We start from the raw sequence: 27,329 nt of genomic DNA, 5'->3' as shown, positions 1-27,329 counted from the left end.
GAAACATCCTCCCTATGGAGCATTTGGCCTTCCTTGGATGCAGATAAGACCACAGCAAGCACACCACAACTGGAGAAGCCTTCAGGCAGGCTCTCAAATGAGCGGCTTCCGTCATATGGATATGGAAACAAGCAGATCTTGGCTATTACAGTGATCACCATCATTCTGATCATTGTTGGTGTTATCTGCCTAATTCTGACCTTGTCTCTGCGTTCTGCAGCCATGGAGAAGAGCTTTCTGGGCAAAGAAAAGAAACCACTGCCGGATGAAGAGATTCCCAGAACACCCTCTCCATTGAGGGATAAGCCTTTTTGGCTCAAAGTTATGTATTATAATCTGGATGAACTGGAAAATGACACACTGGACAAACTGCATGACGATGAGTTCTTCGAGGAAGTGGATGTGACCAGTTGGAGCATGGGAACAGCACCATTACGAGAGCCCAGTATTGAAAAGATACTCTCTGAACCCATGCTGGAACAACGGATTCCCCCTGTTACTCCCCCTCCATCCCCAGCAGAACTTGCTCCTCCTCCTGCTCCTCCTTCTCGACCATCACCACCACCACCAGCTCCTGAACCACCACCATCACCACCACCTGCTCCTGCACAACCACCACCACCACCTCCACCAACACCTTCTACTCCTTCTGATAAGTCCATTGAGAAAAGGATCTCAGAAACACCAGAGGCCACCAGTCCATAAGCAGCATCTTCAGCAACAGATGAAGACATAGAGAGCTCTGCTGAAAAATCGGAGACCCCCCTTCAACAGAAAATATTAGTGAAGAACCAGAAAGTGGAGAGGGGCATGATGAAGGTGAAGGTGAAGAAGAGAGTGACTGATCTCAGTCAAGTCATGAATATTTACATAATCTGTAATAAATTTATAGTCTTGCTTCTATTAAACATGTGGTTAAAAACTCACCTCTGACATAGTGTTTTGATTGGGTTTGACCGAAAATCTGCCGTCATGTTTCCATCTGTAGAAAGAGCAGTCATTCATTATTTATACATTTATATATTTATATTAAAATGTTTATATTGCCCTTCCCTGTGGGCTCTTATCTAATAAGAATGCTGCTGACTTCTGAGCCTTTCATTGAGGCTTATATCCACTCCAGGATACTGTGGGGGAAAGGTAGGGTCACCGTGAAATAATCATGCTTATTGCAGAGGGGAAATTTAAACCGCCGAAAATCAAAATGCAAATCGAATTCAGTGTAGAATTCATTCAAATGGGGACTCGGTAAAAAGCCCCGTGCAGACTACACCCTGGTGTTTCGGGCGGGCAAAGGGATTACCACTCTTATCCAGCAGAAAAGCTGGTTGTATTGACTGGGTAACTCTGCTTAAGAATCTACCATTACTAATTTCACTGTAATATTTTAAAGTGCTCTAACCTCCATAGCCCAGGTTACTTGATTTTGTCAGATTTTGTGAAGCTTACAATTTAAGGATGAGAATATGAAAAGGAGGAACAGGAACAAAGGATATGAAAAACACCCAAGTAATACCGTCAGTTATCAAGACTTCTTAAAATTCACAGAGTGGTTTGGTGAATCTGAGCAGATGTAGAGATCACCATGGGCAATGAACAGACTTCCTTGAAGCTGAGGATGAAGACTGTGGGCAGACGTTAAGAATGTTTTTTGTTTGTTTGTTTGAGACATCCGAGGGAAGAGACATGAAAGAATGAGGTCACAATGAGGTAGAACCCTGAGGTGGTGGAATGGACTGTGCCACTTCAAACTGCAAATGGTGGGTTCCAGGTTTGAATGTTTCTTTGCTGTGAGACCTCCGTACAAATAGAAAATTTGGCCCACAAGGAGAACGGCCGTATGGTTGGGCTGGTTTTCTGAATGCAGGGAGTTTTAAAGATAAGGGAAAGAGCTGCAATACATGGTGCTCCTGAGTCTTCCCCTGCAGTTTGAAATAGTACAGTCCAATATACCATCTCGGCATTCTTCTGCTTCCTCCTCCTGCATGGATTCACTTATGTACTTCATTACCTACCATGGAGTGGGGGATGGTGAAGGTGAAGGTGAAGAAGAGAGTGACTGATCTCTCTGATGTTATGAAAATTTACATAATCTGTAATAAAGAGTTAGTGTTGCTTCCATTAAACATGTGATTAAAAACACACCTCCGACATAAATTGTCCCCACAACAGTCACCGTGTGGGGTAGGTGTGGCTGTGAGAGCCCTGATGTTGCTGAAGAAGAAGAGTTGTTTCTTATATGCTACTATTCTCTCCCTGAAGGAGTCTCAAAGTGGCTTACAATCACCTTCCCTTTACTTTCCCCACAACAGGCACGCTGTGGAGCAGGTCAGACTGAGGAAGCCCTGATATTACTGCTCGGGGAGAGCATAATCGGACCCGGCTCGCCAGATTAGAAGTCCACGTTCCTAACCACTACACCAAGCGGTTGGATGTGGGGCTGGGGGTTCACACTCCAACAAGTTCATGGAGTCATCCCACTCTTGTTTGGGATAGATATAAACAAAAAGCACCACACTAAGCCAAAATAGAATCGTACTCCAGAAGCCTTGACAGAGGCGCAGGATAAATGCAAGTCTCAATGGAAAATGAGCTAATCAGTATGTATATTACTCATGATGGATATGGTCATTTTTCATTCATTTGGCTGGACAATTAAACTATGTTATACATGACCTTTCAGTAGGGTTGCCAGGTGTGGGTTGGGTGGTACCTGGAGACTTTGGTGGTGGAGATGGTTGTGGGTGGGATTTAGGGTGGGGAAGGACCTAAGTGGAGGATAATGCTGTGGAATCCACCTTCTAAAGCAGCCGTGTCATCCAGGAGCACCGATCTCTGTTGCCTGGAGATGAGGTGTAAAACCAGAGGATTTCCAGGTCCGACCAGCAGACTGGCATCCCTAGCAGTCTGTCCTATTAACTCTTCTAGAAGTCACAGGTAAAAGAGGATGAACACCAGTATACTCATAGTACCCTTTTGTCTCTACAACATGGAATAACTATATTGAATGTATCGATTAAATGGACCTACTCACCCAAAAATCTATGCTTTTAGTAGATACAGAGAAAGCAAAAGGGAATGATTAAATTGACTTGGAGATGACAGTGACAGAAACTATTTACCTAACGTGACATGCTGAGTTTTAAAAAAATACCTTCATTAAATATCAATAAGATGACGTACGGATGGTTTATACCCTACCAAAAAATGCCAAAAATGGTATAGACATCCTCCTTCAGTTGCTGGAGATGTTAAAAAGCGAGTTGGTATTTTTATCCGTAATCTATGGGTTTACTCAAAATGTTTTGGTAAGAAATACTTCAGATTCTAACAGAAATTATTCATTCTGAGATCACATGTAATCCAGTTACAGTTCTGTTAGGATATCTTAATATGTTAGAAACAATAAGGAGCTTATAAGGAATTTGCTAATAGCAGCTACAATGTGAGTAGCAGAATATTGGAAGCAGAAGGTACTACTAATTATGGAGGAATGGCTCTGTGTAAAATATGTACCTAGACAAAGCTGGGATGTTAAACAACTTATTCAGGATATTTTTTTATGATACGTTATCTTTTTATTGTTCTAGATCAACATTAAAATCCATAAATTTGTAAGGAAGAGATACATTTTGGGCAATAGGGATATGCTGTACATTGTATGATTATTATACTTAGAACAACATTAGCATTGTACAATTATGACAGTAAATTCAAAACATTTCAAAAGATGTGTCATCTGGGCATGGAATTGGGATCACTGTGGGGGCCACGGTAGTTATGTTTCCTGCACTGTGCAGGGGATGGGACAAGGTCACCCTGGAGACCCTTACAGCACCATGATTCTATGATTCTGTAACCTGTAGCCAATACCCAGCTGCTTTCAGTGCCTCAAGCCTATCAGTCCTTGCCTTTCAAGCAAAGCCTTCATCATTGCCATAGGGATGGTTAGGTTATAATGCTGATTATCCTGCTAAATGATGTCACAACCATCTTCAGACATGCATAAAGCTTGCCCATAGTGGTTGCTGTGCAGTCTGCAAAGACCTGCTCCGTGGCATACACCTTGCCGATATGGCTTATGCTAACCTATTCCTTTGCATGTTACTGGTGCCTCTTATGGGGCTAGCTCTTCCGTCCCCTTGGAAACGATCCATCCCAGACGCTCAGACCAATGTCCGTGGGCCCATCGATGAAACATCCTCCCTATGGAGCATTTGGCCTTCCTTGGATGCAGATAAGACCACAGCAAGCACACCACAACTGGAGAAGCCTTCAGGCAGGCTCTCAAATGAGCGGCTTCCGTCATATGGATATGGAAACAAGCAGATCTTGGCTATTACAGTGATCACCATCATTCTGATCATTGTTGGTGTTATCTGCCTAATTCTGACCTTGTCTCTGCGTTCTGCAGCCATGGAGAAGAGCTTTCTGGGCAAAGAAAAGAAACCACTGCCGGATGAAGAGATTCCCAGAACACCCTCTCCATTGAGGGATAAGCCTTTTTGGCTCAAAGTTATGTATTATAATCTGGATGAACTGGAAAATGACACACTGGACAAACTGCATGACGATGAGTTCTTCGAGGAAGTGGATGTGACCAGTTGGAGCATGGGAACAGCACCATTACGAGAGCCCAGTATTGAAAAGATACTCTCTGAACCCATGCTGGAACAACGGATTCCCCCTGTTACTCCCCCTCCATCCCCAGCAGAACTTGCTCCTCCTCCTGCTCCTCCTTCTCGACCATCACCACCACCACCAGCTCCTGAACCACCACCATCACCACCACCTGCTCCTGCACAACCACCACCACCACCTCCACCAACACCTTCTACTCCTTCTGATAAGTCCATTGAGAAAAGGATCTCAGAAACACCAGAGGCCACCAGTCCATAAGCAGCATCTTCAGCAACAGATGAAGACATAGAGAGCTCTGCTGAAAAATCGGAGACCCCCCTTCAACAGAAAATATTAGTGAAGAACCAGAAAGTGGAGAGGGGCATGATGAAGGTGAAGGTGAAGAAGAGAGTGACTGATCTCAGTCAAGTCATGAATATTTACATAATCTGTAATAAATTTATAGTCTTGCTTCTATTAAACATGTGGTTAAAAACTCACCTCTGACATAGTGTTTTGATTGGGTTTGACCGAAAATCTGCCGTCATGTTTCCATCTGTAGAAAGAGCAGTCATTCATTATTTATACATTTATATATTTATATTAAAATGTTTATATTGCCCTTCCCTGTGGGCTCTTATCTAATAAGAATGCTGCTGACTTCTGAGCCTTTCATTGAGGCTTATATCCACTCCAGGATACTGTGGGGGAAAGGTAGGGTCACCGTGAAATAATCATGCTTATTGCAGAGGGGAAATTTAAAGCGCCGAAAATCAAAATGCAAATCGAATTCAGTGTAGAATTCATTCAAATGGGGACTCGGTAAAAAGCCCCGTGCAGACTACACCCTGGTGTTTCGGGCGGGCAAAGGGATTACCACTCTTATCCAGCAGAAAAGCTGGTTGTATTGACTGGGTAACTCTGCTTAAGAATCTACCATTACTAATTTCACTGTAATATTTTAAAGTGCTCTAACCTCCATAGCCCAGGTTACTTGATTTTGTCAGATTTTGTGAAGCTTACAATTTAAGGATGAGAATATGAAAAGGAGGAACAGGAACAAAGGATATGAAAAACACCCAAGTAATACCGTCAGTTATCAAGACTTCTTAAAATTCACAGAGTGGTTTGGTGAATCTGAGCAGATGTAGAGATCACCATGGGCAATGAACAGACTTCCTTGAAGCTGAGGATGAAGCCTGTGGGCAGACGTTAAGAATGTTTTTTGTTTGTTTGTTTGCGACATCTGAGGGAAGAGACATGAAAAAATGAGGTGACAATGAGGTAGAACCCTGAGGTGGTGGAATGGACTGTGCCACTTCAAACTGCAAATGGTGGGTTCCAGGTTTGAATGTTTCTTTGCTGTGAGACCTCCGTACAAATAGAAAATTTGGCCCACAAGAAGAGACATGAAAGAATGAGGTGACAATGAGGTAGAACCCTGAGGTGGTGGAATGGACTGTGCCACTTCAAACTGCAAATGGTGGGTTCCAGGTTTGAATGTTTCTTTGCTATGAGACCTCCGTGCAAATAGAAAATTTGGCCCACAAGGAGAACGGTCATATGGTTAGGCTGGTTTTCGTAATGCAGGGACTTTTTAAGATAAGGGAAAGAGCTGCAATACATGGTGCTCCTGAATCTTCCCCTGCAGTTTGAAATAGTACAGTCCAATATACCATCTCGGCATTCTTCTGCTTCATCCTTCTGCATGGATTTACTTACGTACTTTATTACCTATCATGGAGTGGGGGATGATGTAGGTGAAGGTGAAGAAGAGAGTGACTGATCTCTCTCAAGTTATGAATAATTACATAATCTGTAATAAAGATTTAGTGTTGCTTCCATTAAACATGTGATTAAAAACATACCTCCGACATAAATTGTCCCCACAACAGTCACCCTGTGGGGTAGGTCAGGCTGAGCAAGCCCTGATATTACTGCTCAGGGAGCGCAGAATCGAACCCGGCTCGGCAGATTAGAAGTCCACGCTCCTAACCACTACACCAAGCGGTTGGATGTGGGGCTGGGGGTTCACACTCCAACAAGTTCATGGAGACATCCCACTCTTGTTTGGGATAGATATAAACAAAAAGCACCACACTAAGCCAAAATAGAATCGTACTCCAGAAGCCTTGAGAGAGGCGCGGGATAAATGCAAGTCTCAATGGAAAATGAACTAATCGGTGTGTATATTAGTCTTACTCATGATGGATATGGTCATTTTTAATTCATTTAAGACTTGGCTGGACAATTAAACTATGTTATACATGACCTTTCAGTAGGGTTGCCAGGTGTGGGTTGGGTGGTACCTGGAGACTTTGGTGGTGGAGATGGATGTGGGTGGGATTTAGGGTGGGGAAGGACCTAAGCGGAGGATAATGCTATGCAGGATAATGGTATGGGTTCTGGTTTTACACACATGGGCAGATTTTAGAATTGTTTTAAATGGTGATTTGAATGCATTGTTGGTTATATGTTGGTGACCCCTGCATTAGAGCATACCAGATTTTCTTCTGGTTGATCATCAGCTGCAAGAACAGTAAAGGCTTGTCAGGAAAAAAAAACCCACACTAAAATAGTATAAATGAACACGATGGGGGCAGGAACTTGTTGATCATGCTGGCAGGAAGGATTATTTGGTGTTCAAGCCAATCTTAGCAGGAATGCGGCTTTATAATTGTTTTTGCAATCCAGTTGTAACAGCTCTGTGCACAAAACATTTCCCAGTCCTGTTTTGCAAAGGAGACATGGACCCACTTGAATGGGCCTCGTCCACCTCCTCCCTGTGTCCTAGAAACATAAACAAACTGGAACTTGCCTGAAACGTTTCCTGTTCTCCAGTTTGGTGTAGTGGTTAGGAGTGCGGACTTCTAATCTGGCGAGCCGGGTTCGATTCTGCGCTCCCCCACATGCATCCAGCTGGGTGACCTTGGGCTCGCCACGGCACTGATAAAATTGTTCTGACCGAGCAGTGATATCAGGGCTCTCTCAGCCTCACCCACCCCACAGGGTGTCTGTTGTGGGGAGAGGAATGTGAAGGCGACTGTAAGCCGCTTTGAGCCTCCTTCGGGTAGGGAAAAGCGGCATATAAGAACCAACTCTTCTTCTTCTTCTTCTTCTACTGTGTCCCTCTATGCATTTACATAGTGTTTGTTGCTGATCTAAATGCACTAGAAAGCAGGGGTGTCGGTCCTGAATGTTAACAGTGAATAAAAGGATTGTTAAGATGGAATGTGTGCCACCTGCCTTCCCCTTTTGATGTTCTTGTTCCTGAGGAGGTATCTGCATCCTCTACCTCATGGTTTTATCTTTCCTTCTGATTCTGATATGGGGGGCGGGGCTCACTGAAGTGGTGGTAGAATCTTTCTTTGCTCCTGTAATTCAGCCGCAGCTTTCCGTGTTTTCGCTGCTACTAAGGGAAGGGAGTCAAGCCCAGTCCAAGGTGAGCCACTCCTTACTTCCTTCTCTCAGACACAACCTCCAGTCATAGTTGCCCTCACTGCTGAGGGGATGTCAGTGACTGTTCAGACCAGCAGCGGACTGGAGAATCTGCTGCACTTGCTTATCTGTGTAATTTTGCCTACTAATTATATTGGGATTTATATGTGTGATTTACTAGCATTTTAAAATGCTACTCTGTAGTTTTGTATCTCATGTTCCTTCATCCTTGTTGTGTGACATCGGTAGTTCTTATTCCCATTTTCCAAAGCTGAGGTGGGGACTTACCTAAATCCGGTGTGCTACCATCTGCATCATGTCGTAATGTTTTTGAATCTCCAGACCCCCCCTTCCCCCCCGTGCTCAAAAGGCTACAAATATCCCCAGTTTAGCATTGCATAGCATAACTCGTGCACTGAGCTGTTGTCAGTCCTGAATAAACAGGCAGCATGGAAGAAACCTGTGTTGCCAGTAGGTTTGCCATGCTGTTTGTTTTTCATTGGGCACATCTCTCCATGCCCTAATGGACTCCTTGTTCTTCTGGAAAGGGACTTGTCCTCCTCGCTCTGAGTGATTGCTTTATTTTGCAATCTTGGCTCATAAGAAGGAAAAGCTTCTGGCAGGCAAGCATCTGCAAATACTTTTTTTCTGTTTAATTTCACAGATGGCAGTTCTGCAAAACAAACCACTTGGGAAGGAGGACACCGCATTCCCACAATAGCCTATTGGGCAGGGAAGATCCCAGCGAATGTGACGAGTCATATGATGTTGAGGTAAAAGTACAAACTTGTTGCTGTTTTGGACTGTTGTTATGGGAGCCTTTTTATTAGCTAGCCGAGTAGGGCCAAATGCAGAGCTGTGGCAAAGGTAAGAATGCTGGAAGCAGCTGAACCATTACTTCTTGCATCAGAACCGTGGACAACACATGTTTCTGAGATTAGAAGGGCCTGTCGTTTCCTAAGAACTACACCAGGGCTTGACCTGAGCTAACCAACAATGAGTTAACCTTATTCACCGCTTTATGTTAACCACTCTGTAGGGCTAGTGTGACAGCTTCAAATAAGAATTTAGAAGGATTTTTGGAAAACATAATGGCATTCCCATGATGGGCTTTCCAAAATGTTGTTGACAGTAACAGCTGTGCTTTCTGAGACTCTTCTCCCGGTAAACTTTGATTTAAAAGTTTTCAAAAGTAAGCATGGATGTTTGTTTACATAAAGGTTTCAGAGCAGGCATGTCATAAAATGGAAATTTTGTCCACCAATAATGTTACATAATTGTTATTGTGTTGCCAATTTTGTGCAGATAGATGAAACCTTCTATGGGCCTGCTAGAGATGCGGTCTTCCATGTGTCTTTGGGCACATTCTGTGCTATAGTTCTCATACTGCACTGCTATAGAGGAGCTAGCGTAACCGTCTGGCCAAGAGTGATAGCAGTCAGTGGAAGTCAGGGCTGCTGAAAGAAAGAGCTTTGGAACTGGGCATATTATGTGATGTCATGTGATGTTTGTGTTGGATCTGGTGTTATTGAGGGACATCACAGGGAATCTGTGTCTTGAGACCCCTCAACAGCTCTTGATGTCCCTGGGAAAATAATTGCTTGCGGTAATACTGTTCTGATTCTTCCTGGAACATTCATTTACCAGAGATGAACTTGCAATAATGGAATTCAGGAGTTGTATTTTGCAGCACAAAGTTTGTAGTATAAAAATAACAACAGAGAATAAACTGACCTCATTTACCAAAACCAATCTATTGCAAAAAGTGAACAATTTTGCTTTTTGGCAAAAGAAACAAAAGGAAAAAGTACGTATGAAATTCACTGTCACAACAACATTTGGCGTTGGCTCTAATGATGTCAGTGGGATGACTTTAAAAGAATTCAAGAGAAAGGAACAAATGGTGCACAAGGATCTTTCATGATTGAGTAACAGTTGAATATGAGACACATGAGAATGTGCTCAATCTGAGAGAGGACAATAATAAGGGTGGAACTTCAGATAATAAATATTTTGTACAGGGGTCTCTCAGACAAATATATTGAGACATTTTATACTAGCAGAAGCCTCTTCTTTTAGTTCCGTTTACCACCTTACAGTCCCTACTGCAATTTTGCGTCAGTGCATTTAAATATCAGACCACTGAGGAAGACCCCAAGACTATGTGTTGGATCTGTGCAATAGTGTGTAATTAGTATTGATGTTTTGATTTTTTTAATGTGTACATGAATAGTAATACATATTTGCATTTTAACATTTAGTATATTCTGTTGCTCAACCTCTAAGGTTCCTAGCTTGTATACAGGTAGGGTTATTTTGTTCCCTATTTTGTTGTCCACTATGAGGACAGGACATGCCTCCTGCATTTCTAGCCATCCTAGCTAGATAGACTATATTAGAATCCTGTCCCTATTCTATCCTTCCTAGAATGAAGTTCCTTACAGAAGAACTCACATTAATTTTGCAAAGATAAAAGGGTCCCATGTATAACTTTTTGTCTTCAGCGCACATGGGACAAATTCTGGAGCAGGCACCTTTGATCTTCCATCTCCTATCAAAGCACTAAACATTCTGCCACACAATCAACTATATATGTGTATGTGTATATTTGTGTGTGTATGTATATGTTCTATTGTCAAATCACAGCCAACAGACTGTAGGGTTTTGAAGGCTAGAGACATTCAGAGGTAGCTTGCCATTGGATGCCTCTAAGTAGCATCCCTAGTATTCCTTGGTGATCTCCCTTCCAAATATTGAACATGGCTACGTAGCTGATGAGATCTGATGAGATCGGACTAGTCTGAGCTATCTAGATTAGGGCTGAATATATCTGCATATCTAGAAAATACATTGAAAATGTACAGGCATATGGCAAGTTTAAATTGTTTGCACATTAGAGCTTTGTACACCAGCATCTTGTGGTGAGGGAGTTAGAATCATAGAATCATAGAGTTGGAAGGGACAATACAGGCCATCTAGTCCTGCTCAATGCAGGATCAGCCTAAAGCATGCATGAAAAGTATCTGACCAGCCGCTGCTTAAAGACTGCCAGTGAGGGGGAGCTTACTACCTCCTTAGTTCACTGCTAAACTACTCTGGTAGGAATGGCCCACCCTGATAGGTTAGCCCCAATCAGGAGGGAGCCCTTGGCCAGGAAGGGCTAATAAGGACTTAGCTCTCTACCTCCAACATCCCGCAGATTTCAGAAGTTTGCTATTTGGAAGAGGAGGCAGCCTCATAGCATGCCTCAACTGCCAGTAAGTTGCCGTGGACTCCTGGCCTCTTTCAACTCAGAGGACAAGGGGGGGGGGTTGAGAATGCCTCTGGAGGTGGAGGGCTGTGGGATGCCCAGAAACATCATCCTGATGGCCATCTGGGACCCAGCACAGCCAGGAAAAGCCTCTGCCATGGGAATGTTTATTCATGAGAAAGTCATGGGTCCTGCCCTGGGAATGTTTACTTATGGCACTCCGCCAGAAATTGCCCACCCTGATAGTTTAGCCCCAAATGGGAGGGAGCTCTCAGCCAGGAAAACATAATAAGAGTTCACGTCCAACTTCCTGCCATTTTCAGAATTTTGCTGGGTGGAAGAGGAGCCAGCCTTAGCGTATGCCCTTCTGCCAATAAGTTACCCTGGCTTCCTGACCTCTTTGAACTCGGAGGACCAGGAAGTGGGGTAAGCTGCCTTCTGGCAGTCTCTTAAGCTGCCGTCTGGCAGTCTCTGCATGCCTTCTGAAGGGGGAGGGATGCCCAGAGGGATGCCTCTGGGACCCAGGGCAGCCAGGAAAAGCCTCTGCCATGGGAATGTTTACTCATGACTAAGTTATGTGGTGCTTGGAATTTGCAATCTGAGAAGGGAGGGATGTTATGAGGTATCCATCTTACAATTTTCTTCCTTTCCTCTCCCCACAACAGACACCCTGTGAGGTAGATGAGATTGACAGAGCTCTGAGAGAAACTTCCCTGTGAGAACAGTTTCTAACCAGACTGTGACTAGCCCAAGGTCACCCAGATGACCCAAAGTTATACAGCAAGTGCAGGAGCAGGGAATCAAATCCAGCTCGCCACATTAGAGGCCACTGCTCTTAACCACTACACCAAGCTGTACAAATTGCCATTGCCTTAAAGAGTGTAGCTAGAGCAGAAGTTGTTTTTGGAGGACCTTCTGGCCAATTGCTTCTCAGAGCAATACAAGGAGGGAGACACTCAGATATTTCCTACATGGAGAGGTGATTGTGTTGTTAATAAAGTTTGCAATTTGAGAAGGGAAGAATGCTTTTGTTTTCTGTGTTCTCTCTCTCTCTCTCTCTCTCTCTCTCTCTCTCTCTCTCTCTCTCTCTCTCTCTTTCTCTCTGTAGTAGGAAGGGCTACATAGCCCCCCATCCCCGTCCCTTGCAGCCCTTTCCTCCAGGGAACTGATCTCTGCAATCGGGGGCGGAGCTTTCATTCGGGGGGGTTCTCCAGGTCCCACTGAGAGTCTGGCATCTCTGAATGGTGGCAGGGATGCTAGCCTCCAGCTGGGACCTGGAGATCCAACTTCTGGGGTTTCTTGAAGCCTGAAAATATTTCAGGGATTTCTCAATGGTAGAAATGTAGAGAAAAGCTGACATAGATGTAATAATTGAGAAATCCTTTGTAAGTTCTTTGCCAACCAATGTTTTCGTGTTTGATTGTAAAATACAACTGTTATTTATATTGATATTGAACTGAAGAAAATACAGACTGAAAGGCTTTCAGTTCTTCAAACAAATTTTGCTATCAGATATTTTAATTGAAGGAAGAAACTGTGACAAGTTTATGAATTATCTGATGTTTATTTTTATTAGCAGTTACTGCCACACAGCATTTCTCTTTGTTTCCCACCTGACATCCTTGCATGGGATCCAAAGCCAGGAAGGCCACAATTAAGGTGTACATCCTAGTGCCCCTTGTTTCCCTGGGTCCATTTCCTCTAGTCCACTAATATGTTTAATAAAAATAAACTTGAAGGAGACTATTCACAATAAAGACTTACCAACTTAAATAATCTGTATATGTGATCCTCATGTATCAAAGTGGCTGATACCCTCTACTTTACACAGATCATTACTACAGCTCAGTAACAACCAGAATATGAGAAAACCTGCCAGCTGGATCTCATTAGACAAATGCTGCTAACTCATTATCATGATTCAGACTTTTATGTATCAAGGTCCTGATTCTGTGTATGTATGCAGCTTCTCATTGTTTCAAACGGGACTTATTTCTTTCGTCTCACAGAAGCCAGGCAGCAAAGTCAGGCAGCCTCAGAGCAGCAGTAAGCAAGCTAAAGCTTCAGCCAGCCACACATCTCCTCTCCATCAGACCAGTGGAGTCAGACCCTTGCTTTTATGCCTTCTGTCCATGCCTAGAAGGATTAAAAAAAAAAGAACCACCTTCTGTGATTGGCCAAAGAGCTGCTTTTCCTATTGGCCAAAACCTCTCCATACCATCCCTCCCTGCCCCCTGTTACCTTGTCTGAAGCCTGCAAAAAACATTGCAAGTTTCCAGATCTTATTGCAATTGCATTTGTAAAATGCATTGCAATGATTGGCTCTAGGTCCCATTAGGGGGCTGCTGAAACTGACATGTCGGGATTCTTCTTTCCCTGGAAACCACGGCAAAAGGCGGGAATGGCCAGCTAGAGAGAGAGCAGGAAAGTAAGTCTGTTTCCCTTTACATTTTATAATGTCAGGATCACCAAATCATGATTCGGACAAGGCTGAATCGACCTATTTAACCTAATGGAATGGGCAATCCAGCTCAGGTATGTCCCAAAGGTGCCCAAATCAGCATTGATTTGGATACTTTTTGGTTTATCCAAGCCAAATCACCTATCCGTAAGCGTATCTTGCAGGTTATCCATCAGGGTATGCCTTATTTTGGATTAGACTCACTAGCTTTATGTATAAAATGTGAGAATACTTCACAGCTCTTTTAAGAACAGGTCATAAGAAAATTAAACTACATCTTAATGTAGTCTGTTGACCAATACAAAGAGTGTCCAACATATGACCAGCCAAAGATTAGAAACAAAGCTTGCTAATGAGAATTTTCCACTGTTCTATATGCAAACCATATAGGAATCGGAGGTGTGCATATGGCTGAGAGTTAACGTCATGAATTTGGGCTGCACTTTTGCTTGGGGCTACACACATTCCATAGCAGTTATTTTCATAAATTGGGTATGTGTTGCATGAAGCGCTTCCTCCAATTGACCCCCCTCAATCAGTTTCATTAGATGATCCCTATTTCCAGTATTTCATGGGACAGAATAATTTCGCTCTGTTCACTCTCTCTACAGCGTTCATAATTATGTTAACTTCTATCATAGCCACATCTCCTTGTCATTTAAAAAAAAAATCTAAGAAGACCCAACAACTTTTTTTCTATAAAGAAGATACTATAGGCATAGGAATATTTTATCCACATTTTTTCTAGTTCTCAAATAACATTTTGAGATAGAGTTGGCACAATTATTGGACGTTTTCCCGATGTGGGGGCACCATCATTTATATAACTGCCTTAGAATAGGACTTGTAAAATTCCATTTCTTTTCATGACATTGAGTTTCTATTTATTTTAATAGCATGTGGAGCTGATGTTTGCTGAGGCTTTTCTTTTATAAATGTTATATGATTAGAGCCAATTTAGGACTCAGCATTGAATTTGTGGTTAGAACATTTTATTAAAGTATGTATCATGCCCCACTTCCTTGAACAGCTGGCTTGAATATCTGCTGTTCATGGTATGAGCTTTTGAGGGTCAAATCTCTCTTGATCAGATAATTCCAAAAACTCCCCCCCCCCCAAAAAAAAAATCTTATTGAACTCGAAGTTACTACTGGATTCAGTTCTAACTGTTCAACTACAGACCAACATGATAACCCTCTGAAACAACACAAAGGTGTTACTGGAAGTGCAACTCTATATCACGTGCTTCATTTATTAATGTCATTTTCTTATCTTTGACAGCAGCAGCCAATAATATTAGGGAAGCAAAGGGACTAAATGATACACAGAGAGAACTGAGAACTTGACACTGAGCTGCTGTTTCCCTGTCAATTCTGTGTCAAATACCACATTTATTTCTGCCATTTCTATGTGGGGGTGGGGGTGGGGGTGGGGGTGGAGCCACGAAAACACCTGGCCACCTCAGGATGTGTTCTGATACCATTTACATGAATAAAACAATTTGAAAACAGGCATTGATGTTCCTGCTCTCTCCTGATATAAATTTAGAGGTAATCACAGAGGTTAAAATGTATTCTGTTTCTCAAACTTTAGTAAATGTTGTTGCATAAATCAACTGGTCTTTTTTTTTTTTACAATTGGGGGATATGCCTGCATAGTTTTCTATATAGAAATCTAGTAGTTTTAACTTCTCTTCTAAAATCTTCAAGCCACATGGATATTTTAAAGGCATTCAAATAGCCACTGCTTGTACTCACCTGTTATTCCTGTACTCTTGACTTCCCATAGTATGCAAGGAGAGATAAAACAGTGTCAGCACACATTTCAGAAAGTTTACATTTTGTGTAATCCTAAACAAATACCAGTGGGAATATGTCAGATATGGGGAAAAGGGATAATCAATCTATTTTAATTTGCGTATGCAGGAATATATTATTATTATTATTATTATTATTATTATTATTATTATTATTATTATTATTATTATTATTATTATTATTATTATTATTATTATTATTAAGCCTGGAGGCTTGTGGCAGGTAAAAATAGTCTTAACCCCGTTAAAATACCCATTAAAAGACTTTAAAAATCCCAACATGGTGGAGAAAACAATCTTATTCCCTCCCCCCACTATCAGAGCGGCAGGAAGAAAAGGAGGGAGTGGTGTAACTTCTAGTCCGGCGGGGGGGGGGGGCTCATTTACAAGAAGAGAAAGGCACCGAGAGTTGCCAGAATTAAAAGTCTAGTGTCTGTAGAGGTCCATTGAATTCCATCACTAACTTGTATCTGGGAAGAAAATCCCAGTAATTACCTCCCAAACACTCGTGGTAACACAGCGCTCTCATAATGCCAGCTGCAAATACCCCCAAAGTATGAGCTAAATAGATAAAGGAACTATTTCTTTATGGCAGTACATGCTTTCTGTGGAGCATGTACTGTAGTCATGAGTTTTTTTCTCTCCTAGCTTTCTCCAGACGTAGGGCTAGGAATTTATGTCTTTAAACAAAAATACCCTGTAAAATGAGTTAGTCACAACTGTGTCATGAGTCCCTTGACCAAGGAGTAATTGCTCTTTGGACCACTTGATGGGATTCATGCTGTACTTGTTAGACATGCTGATAATTTTCTAAATATATTCCAAAGTGAATAGCTTCAAATGAGTCCTCGTTTTGTTTATATGGGATTCCAAACTGGCCATCCTGACCTGGATAGCCCAAGCTAGCCTGACTCATCAGATCTTGGGAATAAGGAGAGGTCGGCCTTAGTTAGTATTTGGATGGGAGACCACCGAGCAAGTCGAGAGTTGCAGCGCCGAGGCAGGCAATGGCAGACCAGCTCTGAATGTCTCTTGCCTTGAAAACCCCACAGGATCACCAGAAGTCAGTTGTCAGAAGCCCTCCTGTCAGAATCAGCTGTAACGCAAGGGGAAATCCCCTTCACACTCTTATAGCAATCCTAAGCAGCACTACTCGGAATACTAGTCAAGTCTATTCAGTCAGGCTTACTCCCAGGAAACTGTACTTAAGATTGCATGGCTACTCTCATGGGTCTCTCATCTTTATTTTAAGCAAGAGATAAATTGCCCTAGAATGTGTTGAGATAGAGTAGGCCGTACTTCATTTGTCCCAAAGTCCTCCTTCATTGTGAAGTAATTTCTGTTTCAGAGGCATTTCAGCTGTCCATTCTTCTGACCAGTCTTTTCTATTCTGCAGCACTTTAGATATATTCCCTACTGTGATATCCCTTGCAAATGCAAGCCTCCCTCCTCACAGACGGTTTGATGGTATGGATATATCCGAGGTCTTCTTTGGGCAGTCAAACAAAGGGCATGAGGTATGGAAACTTCACATACTTGGTTTCATGATCAATCCCACAGGAGTGCGATAGGACCTTAAGCGTAAGAACTAACAGAATGTGTTTCAGCAGGAGCTTTTGTGAGTCAGAGCTGGCAGCCTCAAGACACATAGAAGTGTAAAGCCATAGGATTGGTCTCACAACTAACAATAGCAGAGCTAGAGCAGCCAATCCAAACTGGGAAACTTGGATATTTGGGAGTGGACTGTGGGGAGAATAAGGGCCTCAGTGGGATAGGTAAAGGTAAAAGTATCCCCTGTGCAAGCACCGGGTCATGTCTGACCCTTGGGGTGACGCCCTCTAGCGTTTTCATGGCAGACTCAATACAGGGTGGCCTTGCCAGTGCCTTCCCCAGTCATTACCGTTTACCCCCCAGCAAGCAAGCCGGGTACTCATTTACCGACCTCGGAAGGATGGAAGGCTGAGTCAACCTTGAGCCGGCTGCTGGGATCAAACTCCCAGCCTCATGGGCAGACAGCTTCAGACAGCATGTCTGCTGCCTTAACACCCTGCGCCACAAGAGGCTCATCTCAGTGGGATAGAGTACCACATAACCCACCCTCCAAAGCAGATATTTTCTTCATGGGAACTGATCTCTGTGGTCTGGAGATGAGCTGTAATTCCAAGGGATCCCCAGGTCTCACCTGGAGGCTGGCATCCCTAAGCAGAGCAGATAAAACAGCAGATCTACTCTTGAAAATTTGGCCTTACTTCTACTGATTGTTTTGGCTTTGTTTTACTAACGCTGCAGTTCTAGTGGTAGCAATGAATTGGTGCTTTCTAGTTTGCCTGCAAATTATGTATGTGGGGTAGAAAAATCCAAATGTTACAAAATCGATTGGACTAAATTCAACTTTCTTATGTGAGCGTTAGAAGATGTGATTAATATAAACTGTATAATCTACAGAGCATTATTAAATGAAACTTTGTTGATCCTAAAGGAGCCACTGGACTCTAAATTTGATCTAGAGAGAAGTTTAGGGTCATTTTTATAATTGTTAGCCGCCACGAGCCCCTGTGGGAGTGGCGGGATAGAAATGCAATGATAAAATAAATAAATAAAATATGTTTTGCATTATTGCTATTCTCCATTTTGTGGGTACCTTCAAAGATCTGGAAAGGTGATGACTAAGATCAATCAGGTTTAAAATATCTGTAGCACCCCCTTGAATAACCAGCACAGAGGAGACTAGAGCTGAGTTGCTGTTTATTTAGTTAAACCATTTATAATTCATGAACTCTCAGCCAATTAAAACAAATAATGAAATATCTATTTAAAACAATGCAAAACGACACCCGCAATCATCCAGCATAATTGTTGTTGTTAGGTGCGAAGTCGTGTCCGACACATCATGACCCCATGGACAATGATCCTCCAGGCCTTCCTGTCCTCTACCATTCCCCAGAGTCCATTTAAGTTCACACCCACTGCTTCAGTGACTCCATCCAGCCACCTCATTCTCTGTCGGCCCCTTCTTCTTTTGCCCTCAATTGCTCCCAGCATTAGGCTCTTCTCCAGGGAGACCTTCCTTCTCATGAGGTGGCCAAAGTATTTGAGTTTCATCTTCATCCAGCATCAGTAATATATTTAAACTAGAATTTAAGCCCGCTGTAGGCAAAATTCAGTGGGCGCTAGTGGGCAGTGGGCAGTGGCTGGGTGCGGGAGGCCCCCCCGGCCTGGGCGCCCCCTCCCCCCATGCTGAAGCCTCCCCCACCCGCCCCCCTCTCGCCCGAGTGGCCGGCTTCAGCGCGGGCTCGGAGCCTGGGCTGACATAGGTTGTAGGTAAGGTCTTGGGGGAGGGCTACTTTATGGCTTTATATGGCCTTTGCACAGGACATTTTTGTATTAAACATGTTTATGCAGCAGTTGTGAAAACCTACTGCTTTGGGTTAAAGTGGTATAGAACAGGGTATGTATTTATGTATATTTGTGTTTGTATACATATATACATACGTGGCCATTTGGAATATGTTTGGACTATGTTTTCTGGAAGAAAAATTGTTACATTATTGATTAAAATGCTATATCACAAGGAAGGGAATACCAATTAAGGCCATTAAGGAGAATACCTATGACCATTAAGCCACATTATCATTCCTTGTCATGTAGAGAAATCACGCTGAAAAAGTCCACATTTCCGACACTAGATTCAGGTGGTTAGTCCTGTTAGCCTGAAGCAATAGACCAAGTTGGCACCTTTAAGACCAACAAAGTTTAATTCTGGGTATAAGCTTTTGGGTACGAGCAAACGTCATCAGATACCTTCATTAGACCTGATGAACTTTCTTGATCTTAAAGATGCCACAGGACTCAAGCTTTGTTCTGTCCCCAGCACTTTATGACAGCAGCAGCTTCAAATGAAGAAGAAGAGTTGGTTCTTATATACCGCTTTTCTCTACCCGAAGGAGGCTCAAAGCGGCTTACAGTCGCCTTCCCTTTCCTCTCCCCACAACAGACACCCTGTGGGGTGGGTGAGGCTGAGAGAGCCCTGATATCACTGCTCAGTCAGAACAGCTTTATCAGTGCCGTGGCGAGCCCAAGGTCACCCAGCTGGTTGCATGTGGGGGAGTGCGGAATCGAACCCGGCCTGCCAGATTAGAAGTCCGCACTCCTAGCCACTACATCAAACTGGCTGATAGCCGCTTTTACTTGTGTTCCGTTACTTGATTCCTCTCCAGACCAAGATATGAAAACCAGAGTGCAGTGTACAAAGAGGCTGGTAGAAAGGATGTTTAGTATTCCCTAGGGCAGTGGTCCCCAACCTTTTTATCACCGGGGACCATTCAACGCCGGGGACCACTCACCGGGGACCACTCAATGCCTTTTACTGAGGCCCGGTGGGGGGGGTAGTTTACTCCTCTACTCTCAACCACTGCCCTAACGCTCTCTGATCGCTATGGTAATGTTTAAACATCCCTTCAAAATAAGATACAGACATGCCACAACAATGAACATAAGGAACATTTTATTTTCACTCATTAAAATATTGACTATTTTAACTCATGACAATGACAAATCAATGGGAACCCTGAGCTTGTTTCTCTGCAACGAGATAGACCCATCTGGGAGTGATGGGAGACAATGACACCCAAAGTGTGTTGTAAAGGGCCGGGGGGGGGGATGAAGTAAAGGGTCAGGGGGGGGAGAAGGCATCCTTCGGGGCCCACCTCCAATTAGTCGAAGGACCACATGTGGTCCGCAGCCCATAGGTTGGGGATCGCTACCCTAGGGTACAATTATATTTGTTTTTTGCTCCTGGAGGAAAGAAATAGACTCTAAGGGTTCCCTTCCTAAACATGCGTTTTCTAGCCTAGTTCCTGTTTGAGATAAGAAAGCACATTAGGAGATCCTATCACTGATCACCATTTTAATGTGTAAGGTAAAGGTAAAGGTATCCCCTGTGCAAGCACCGAGTCATGTCTGACCCTTGGGGTGACGCCCTCTAGCGTTTTCATGGCAGACTCAATACGGGGTGGTTTGCCAGTGCCTTCCCCAGTCATGACCGTTAGTTTGGTCCTAAATGTTATCACATGAGAAAAATAAGCTAGATGCATCATTACACCATGGGGCAACAAACACACACTTAGCATACTATCTATAGTTTAATTACTCTTTCTGTACTCATTGGAAGGGCCAAATTCCATAATCTTTTGCATTCTTTCTTTCCGTAGACATTATTTCATCCCAACAGTGGAGCTGCTGGAAAGTATGGAGACCTACAGGCTCTTCGGCTGAATCAGTACAAGGCATTTTATGTCACAGGTTTGTATTTATTGGTTTGTGTCTGTTAGGTAATTTTAGAAGGGTAAAAATAAGCAAACTCTTTAGGGCTCATTCCTTCAGTTATCTTTTTCAATGTTGTCCTCAAAATAATTTTTATTTACAGCTGAGGAACAATGATGCCAATTCACAACTTCTCTTGTGAAGTAAGTATGCATGAAGTGTGCAAAAATGAAATTAGATAGGGCCAGCCAGAAACATTTGACTCCACACAAACTGGCAAATAGTGACAGGTTCACTGTGCTTTGCAGCAAAAGCTGCAGGGCACTTCTTGCCTCATGGTAAAGTCTATGACAGAAATAATGCCCCCCCCACCACCATTCTGTGCTGCCTTGGAATGAATATTTCTCATGTTTACAACTGTTTGTTCAAACTAGGGCCACCAACTTTCAGACTTGTCCCTCTAGTTATCTGTTTAATATAAGTTTGATCTCCATCAATGATCAAATGATATTCTTTAGCTGTCAGTTTCTGCCTACTAAAGATAATTTTTGTTCCTGGCCACTTTATACTCTTGGTTCAAACCCTGTTCTGAAAGTTGGTTTCCATTAGTTCTTGGTGTACAGGCAAACTTATTTCAGGAAAGTTACAGCCCTGATTCTTTTGCTCTTGCCCAGATTCCTGTCATCTGCCTTTTTCTTCATGACCAAAATAAAGGCACCACTTTCTAAATCCTACATTTACTCCTAGTGACCAGAACTTTAAACTTTAGCATCTCCCTCAAGTTAGTATGGAGCCTGCTGGCATGCCTTGTCAGGACTGCAACCTGCATGTCTCTGGTGGTTTTTTGTGCTTTTATGCAAACTGTCATCTTTGAATGAGCTCAGATGTAGGCCAACTCCAGAGAACCACATAAGCAAGGTTGACTAGAAAATCCCACTGATAGCTACATTTTTGAGCAATACTTGATCCTAAATGTGTTATGACCTCTGCATAGTCATGTCATTGCACAAAGTTTAAATTTCTGAACTTCCTCCAGTATGGTTTGCCAGTAGCCTCTGCAGGTTTCCCTTACTAGGATCCTACTATCCTGGATTTGACTGGTTCATCATCGATCTTCTGTGCAGATCTGCAAATGAGCAGGCCTGCCATTGGAGAGGTTTTTACAGCTAAAAGCCTCCACGGGATGCTACACGCCAGAGCCAGAAACTTGTGGTCGCTCATGGGTTACATGCTCCCTCTCAGCAGCAACCACACCCTCAGTTCCTCTTGCCGCCAGTCATATTTTGGGAGTGTCCAGTTATTGTATGTTGGTAATTGCTTCCCTGGGGTTTCTTTAACTTCTGAGTTCTTACCGTGGCTCAAAAAGCCCTTTACAAAAAATGCACCCATTTTGGGATAATGACCCAAACTGAAGAACACAATCTTTGTCTGGGTTTGGGTGAGGAGCATCATGTCCCCACATGTAAGACCTGCCAACACCCCCCCCCCCAAATTGTCTTAATTTATATGTCACCTCTTCCTCAGGCCATATCTTAGTAGCATTTGTCTTCATATCAGTAAGCAAGAGGGGATATTTATCTGTGGGTTTAATGCTCTTCAGCAACTACATCACAAATTCTTGCCTCAGGGGAGACCACATACCTCATAAGAACATTTATCAGGGCAGCACATAGCTAATTCCAGCCCTCTCGATATAGAGTCTCCAAGAACTTCTGCTACTTTCTTCCTCTTTGTGGGATCATGTCATCTCCTGCTGTCCATTGGGGAAGCGGTGTTTCCATGGTCATTGGCCAAACATTGGGGCTCCCCTCCTCCTTCCAGTGGTCCAGGCAGAATATCCACAAGGAGACTCTCAAATAAATTCCACAATTCTGGAGACCCAAGGCACTGCCTAGACACCTTGCTGCATGTTGCACTCTCCTCTGGCAGACTGCCGTCCTTATGCACCTCCCATTTCCCACATTCTTCTGAGGCTCTTTTTGGGTTCCCTCAATGAAGTGTTTATCTGCTGGTACTCCTCAGGGTGACATTATGCATCCTTTTTATTGCATGTTGTCTTTGCATCATTTTCTATTGATATAGTACCATTTTTCTGCATTGTATCTGCATATCTAAGATACTTTGTCTAATACTAACAAAAAAGCCTGTTGTGCTTTAAATTACAACTGGTGCTAGCCTTCCTCACACCCTGCTCTGAGCAGGCCTGCCGAGGTCTGGAGTGGCCACAGTGGGCTTTTCTTTAAGGGGGGGGTACTGCAGGGACTCTTTTCCCCTCCTGCTCACACCCCAGGCAGCCCTGCTGAGATCTGTCAAGGACGGGCCTGCTCAGGGTGGGGGTGAGTGCTGGTGGGGGCTCTTTCCTTCCTTCCTTCCTTCTCCCCCATCGGGCCCGAAATCCCAGGCTCTCTGCCCTCCCAGCTCCCTAGCTTACCGTGGGGCTGGCACTTCTTACGCATGGCAGAAGTTGGAGGGGGATGCAGCCAAGGGCAGGACACCCTACCTGATTGGTCGTTTGTTGGACAAATGGCCAATCAGGGATGGGACACCCTACCTGATTGGCAGTTAGGCAATGAACTTCTCCCACCACCCCTTCCCGTTTTATTTATGTTCAGATTCAGATGTTATGCTTGCTCAATTTTCTGTATTCCCAGTGCTAGTACATTGTTTATTAAATGTCTTGTATTGACATATACCGTGTGATCCACTTTTGAGTCTCAGTGAGATGATATAGTAAATAAGTAAATATATCGATGACACCAACCAGCCTCTATCAGAATTTGCTTGTTAATGTTGCATAGGCATCATTGCATCATTGATGCTGCAATTTGTGAGTTCTCATAAATAGGCATGTATTCAACTCCTTCCACTGAAAATCAACACAATGGAAATGCTTAACTTTGGCTGGATTGTGTTTTCCATATGCATTCCGAATGTCAGCTACCTTTTTTATGATGCACCAGGGAGAGGTGGCAGGAAAAGGCCTTCTAGTATCTTGTTTTCTCTCTTTCCAGGTGGGGCAAAGGCCTGTGATGGCAGCATTGGACAGGAAGAACACCACCATCCACCTCTTATTTTTAACTTACAGAATGATATCCAGGAACAGAAGCCCTTAGACAGCAAGTCTGCTGAATACCATGCAGTCTTGCCCATAATAAACCAGGCTCTGCTGGGTATTCTTCAGGATATTGCAACAGACAATGTCTCCATAGCAGATTACTCTCAGGATCCAGCAGTGATACCCTGCTGCAACCCACAGCACTTGGTCTGCCGCTGTCAATCAATGTACTGGAAGTCAGACTTCAACACATACAGAAAGCAGCTGGATTGATAAAGAACTGCATTTGGGACTGGCTTCTTTTTTAATGATAGTGAAGATTTCTACAGGGACTCAACATTTTAGTGCACAGTAGGGGCATGATTTTTTTTAATTGAGCTTTTTATCTTTAGAATATGGATATTTTGTTCAAGTTTTTTCTTCTGTTTTTGCTAATAAAAGTGTCTCTTTATAAGGGTCAGTAATGTATTCAGCAAATAAAAAGGCACTTCTCACCTTACCTGAACTAAATCTGTGCCTACTCCTCTAAAAACAGCAGCACTGGCATGGGGAGAGAACTAGCTTGGTAAAATAGAAGGATGACACTCAAGTCTATCAGCTTTAAGGGCTCAGCTGCAAACAAGAATAATGTAGGCAAAGAGCAACTACTGCTGAAATCAGGATTCTTTATTCATAGGTATTCCAGCAGAGTGGCAACATAATAAAATTGCAGCTCTCTTTGCTTTCCTAGTAGATCTCTGTAAAAATATTCTGCAGGGGTAAAATATTATGGAATCCACTGTACAAAGACATAGATAGACTTCATAAGTACATTTGTGCATAACATAAGTTAGAAAAAGGCTAGACATATAAAATTCAGGTTACATACAACTCTGATCAGGATGAAAATTATACTGTGGTTTTCACTGTACAGAGCAGTGTACATATACAGGACATTTAGACCCACATAGCACTTTGAAACACATATCAGGGGCCAGAAAAGTTCAGCAAACCCCCAAACATACTGTATTAACAGCATTTAAAGGGCTCTGACTTCTCCCTCACTTGTGGTCTTTTCCATATTCATGTTTTGTTCACCAAACAACCTCCCATCCGCTGCTCTGTGCTCTGCTGTTTGGCATTCCTCATGACCTCTTCCCTTTGCTTGTCTGGTTTCCGCAGCACAAGTTTATCTATCAAAATCAAAACAAAAGGGCCTTACTTTTCCCACTGATGTGCTGTCGGACACGATGTGCTGTAAACAGGCTTTGTGCGCATGCAGAGAAAATTGGCAGGAGGGGGAGTCGTGCAAGTGTTTGGATTTCAAAAAGCTTGTGCATTTCTATAGGTCATTCCATGCTTTCGTCCTCAATTTACAGGAATGGTTTAACTTGGGAGCAAACTAGATCTGCTGTCTATTTGGCATCCAACCTGGCCTGAGAACATATTTCTGTTTAAACAATGAATGATACTCTTGTCTTGACTGAAACGTAAAATATATGCTAGTTCATCTAGTTCACCTTACGTGTCAGTTACGTAAGCCACAAACTAGGTGAGGCAACCAAATTAGGATACTGAAAGATAATACATTACAGCAAGGCTATTATAAAATTAATAGATGCAATTAATATCCTGATGATAGAAGATGAGAAAAGGTCTGCATAGAAGCTTGCAGAGTCATACCAAGAAAGCCATGAAAGTTGAGTTTTTTGGAAAAAATACAGCAGCCAGTCAATGCATTCTCACATCTGTTCAATATCTTTTTGTCCTAACAGCATTCCACTGATCTGGCTGCCATGGCTTCTTGTTCTGCCCTGAAAATAAGGTCCCACCTGAATTATATGTTAGCACAAGGATGTGTAACTAATTCTACCAGCCTTTCCATATTAATTAGTCCTGCTTGTGACTGGAACTACAGTGCTGAAATGGAATGATGAGTATTCTGCTATTCTGCTATTAGATAGAAATTGTAGCTGGCATGAATAATACTTAATGGCAGACCTTAAGTTTTAGCTGTATTCCACAGTGATACCTGCAATACTAGGTAGCATCACACACAAAACTATTTCTACAGGAGTATCAGTTCTATATAAAGAAAAAATGCATTATTACATATGTTGAAAACACATACCCATTTTGCTTCATGTATACCTAGACATATATGATGGATCCTATCCAATGTGTTGTGTCTTCCTTGAATGTACCATGAACTTTTGATGCAACCCTTCACCAAATCTGACCAAATCCCTGTCAGTATTGCCTACTCCAGGAGTCACCAACCCTTCCAGGCCAGAAGCCACCTTGAACTACAAGGTAACAAAATGGTACCCTTTAAACTGGAAGCACAGGGAAGGAAGTCTTATGACATTGCACTCTCAGGGCAGGAAAAGAAGTCAAGAGTTGTGAACTGGGGGGGGGGGGGGAGGAGATCCTGCTAGGTATCCACGTGGTCCCAGGTACAGTCCCCAGCTTCTCCATTTAAAGGATCTGGCAATAGGTGACATGTTTGCAGCATGGAGGATCTCCTGCCTTCGCATCATGACCCCAAATGTTCCTTTGAGGAACTTCATCCAAATCCTTGGAGGTCTCCCATCCAAATACAAACCAGGGTCCACCCTGCTTAGCATCTGAGATCTGGCAAAAATCAGGCTTGCCTGAGGGCTCAAGGGGCTCATGAAATAGCAGCCAGTGCTCTGCAATGCACCTGAGGTTCCAGACCCATTGGTTGATGACCACTAGTCTATTCTGACCAGCACTGGCTCTTAGGCACAGAGCCTCTACAACTGAGGCATGGCTCTAGCCTTCACACTACACACCAGGCCTTTCTGGCTGTCCCATCCATCTCCACTAAGTAACATGAAATGGAAGGATAACACTTAGGAATGGTCAGTTCGTTAGGTGAAAACGACAATAGCGTGAGGCCATCAGGCCCTAACAGGCAATGGTGATGGACAAGAGCTTGGAGGTTTCTCAATATCAGAAGGTGAACTTGCAGTCTTGATTTGGAAGTAGCCTGGACAAAATGAATCAGTTGACTAGAGCAGAGTCCAGCAGTCTCTCATGGGTGAGCCTCTCACATGGTGCAAATAGATTTTTTTCCAGAAAAATTATTACCTACAAAACAGTCCAAAGGTGGGATAAAACTGGACATTGGGTAAGGGACATGGGGAAGGAGAGCAGATCAGGATTGGGATGGCACTCTTCCTGAAAAACAAGCTAGTTTGATGTTTGTTAATTCCGTTACTTACAAGGAATAAATGCTTGTTACAACACGTCTGAAGAGACCATTGTCCTATGAAAAGGTGCTTTATTAAGACTAAGAATTCCACAGAGAAGTGAAAAGGAAGGATAAAGGAACATCTCCCCAAAAGTAGGTGTGTATATGCAAGATGCAGGGGTCAAACAGCTAAATAACTATCAAACAGCTAAATAACTATTAACCCACCCT

The 27,329-nt window shown here is 43.1% G+C and overlaps 2 protein-coding genes across 10 annotated transcripts in view; one reads left to right on the top strand and one right to left on the bottom strand.

The window, feature by feature from the left end:
- The window catches only part of ARSG (arylsulfatase G), a 105,856-nt gene extending 81,455 nt beyond the window's left edge, over positions 1–24,401 (top strand). For 7 of the 8 annotated variants that reach the window (XM_077328367.1, XM_077328364.1, XM_077328359.1 and 4 more), the window contains 4 exons: positions 8,723–8,831; positions 16,982–17,102; positions 20,796–20,886; positions 23,859–24,401. In XM_077328367.1, the coding sequence (XP_077184482.1) occupies positions 8,723–8,831; positions 16,982–17,102; positions 20,796–20,886; positions 23,859–24,175 (638 nt within the window). In that variant the 3' untranslated portion in view covers positions 24,176–24,401. Of the gene's footprint in view, positions 1–8,722; positions 8,832–16,981; positions 17,103–20,795; positions 20,887–21,010; positions 21,051–23,858 lie in introns of all 8 variants that reach the window. The other variant, XM_077328368.1, reaches the window with a different exon arrangement.
- Positions 24,402–24,547: 146 nt separating this feature from the next.
- WIPI1 (WD repeat domain, phosphoinositide interacting 1) overlaps positions 24,548–27,329 on the bottom strand; it is a 37,031-nt gene continuing 34,249 nt past the window's right edge. For both annotated transcript variants that reach the window (XM_077328372.1, XM_077328371.1), the window contains exon 13: positions 24,548–25,074. In XM_077328372.1, coding sequence (XP_077184487.1) covers positions 25,027–25,074 — 48 coding nt within the window. In that variant the 3' untranslated portion in view covers positions 24,548–25,026. The remainder of the gene's footprint in view (positions 25,075–27,329) is intronic.

This window comes from Paroedura picta, chromosome 3, assembly GCF_049243985.1.
Source record: "Paroedura picta isolate Pp20150507F chromosome 3, Ppicta_v3.0, whole genome shotgun sequence".
Taxonomy (NCBI): domain Eukaryota; kingdom Metazoa; phylum Chordata; class Lepidosauria; order Squamata; family Gekkonidae; genus Paroedura; species Paroedura picta.
Note: the sequence above shows the minus strand (reverse complement) of the source record. Positions and strands in the feature narration are given on the sequence as shown.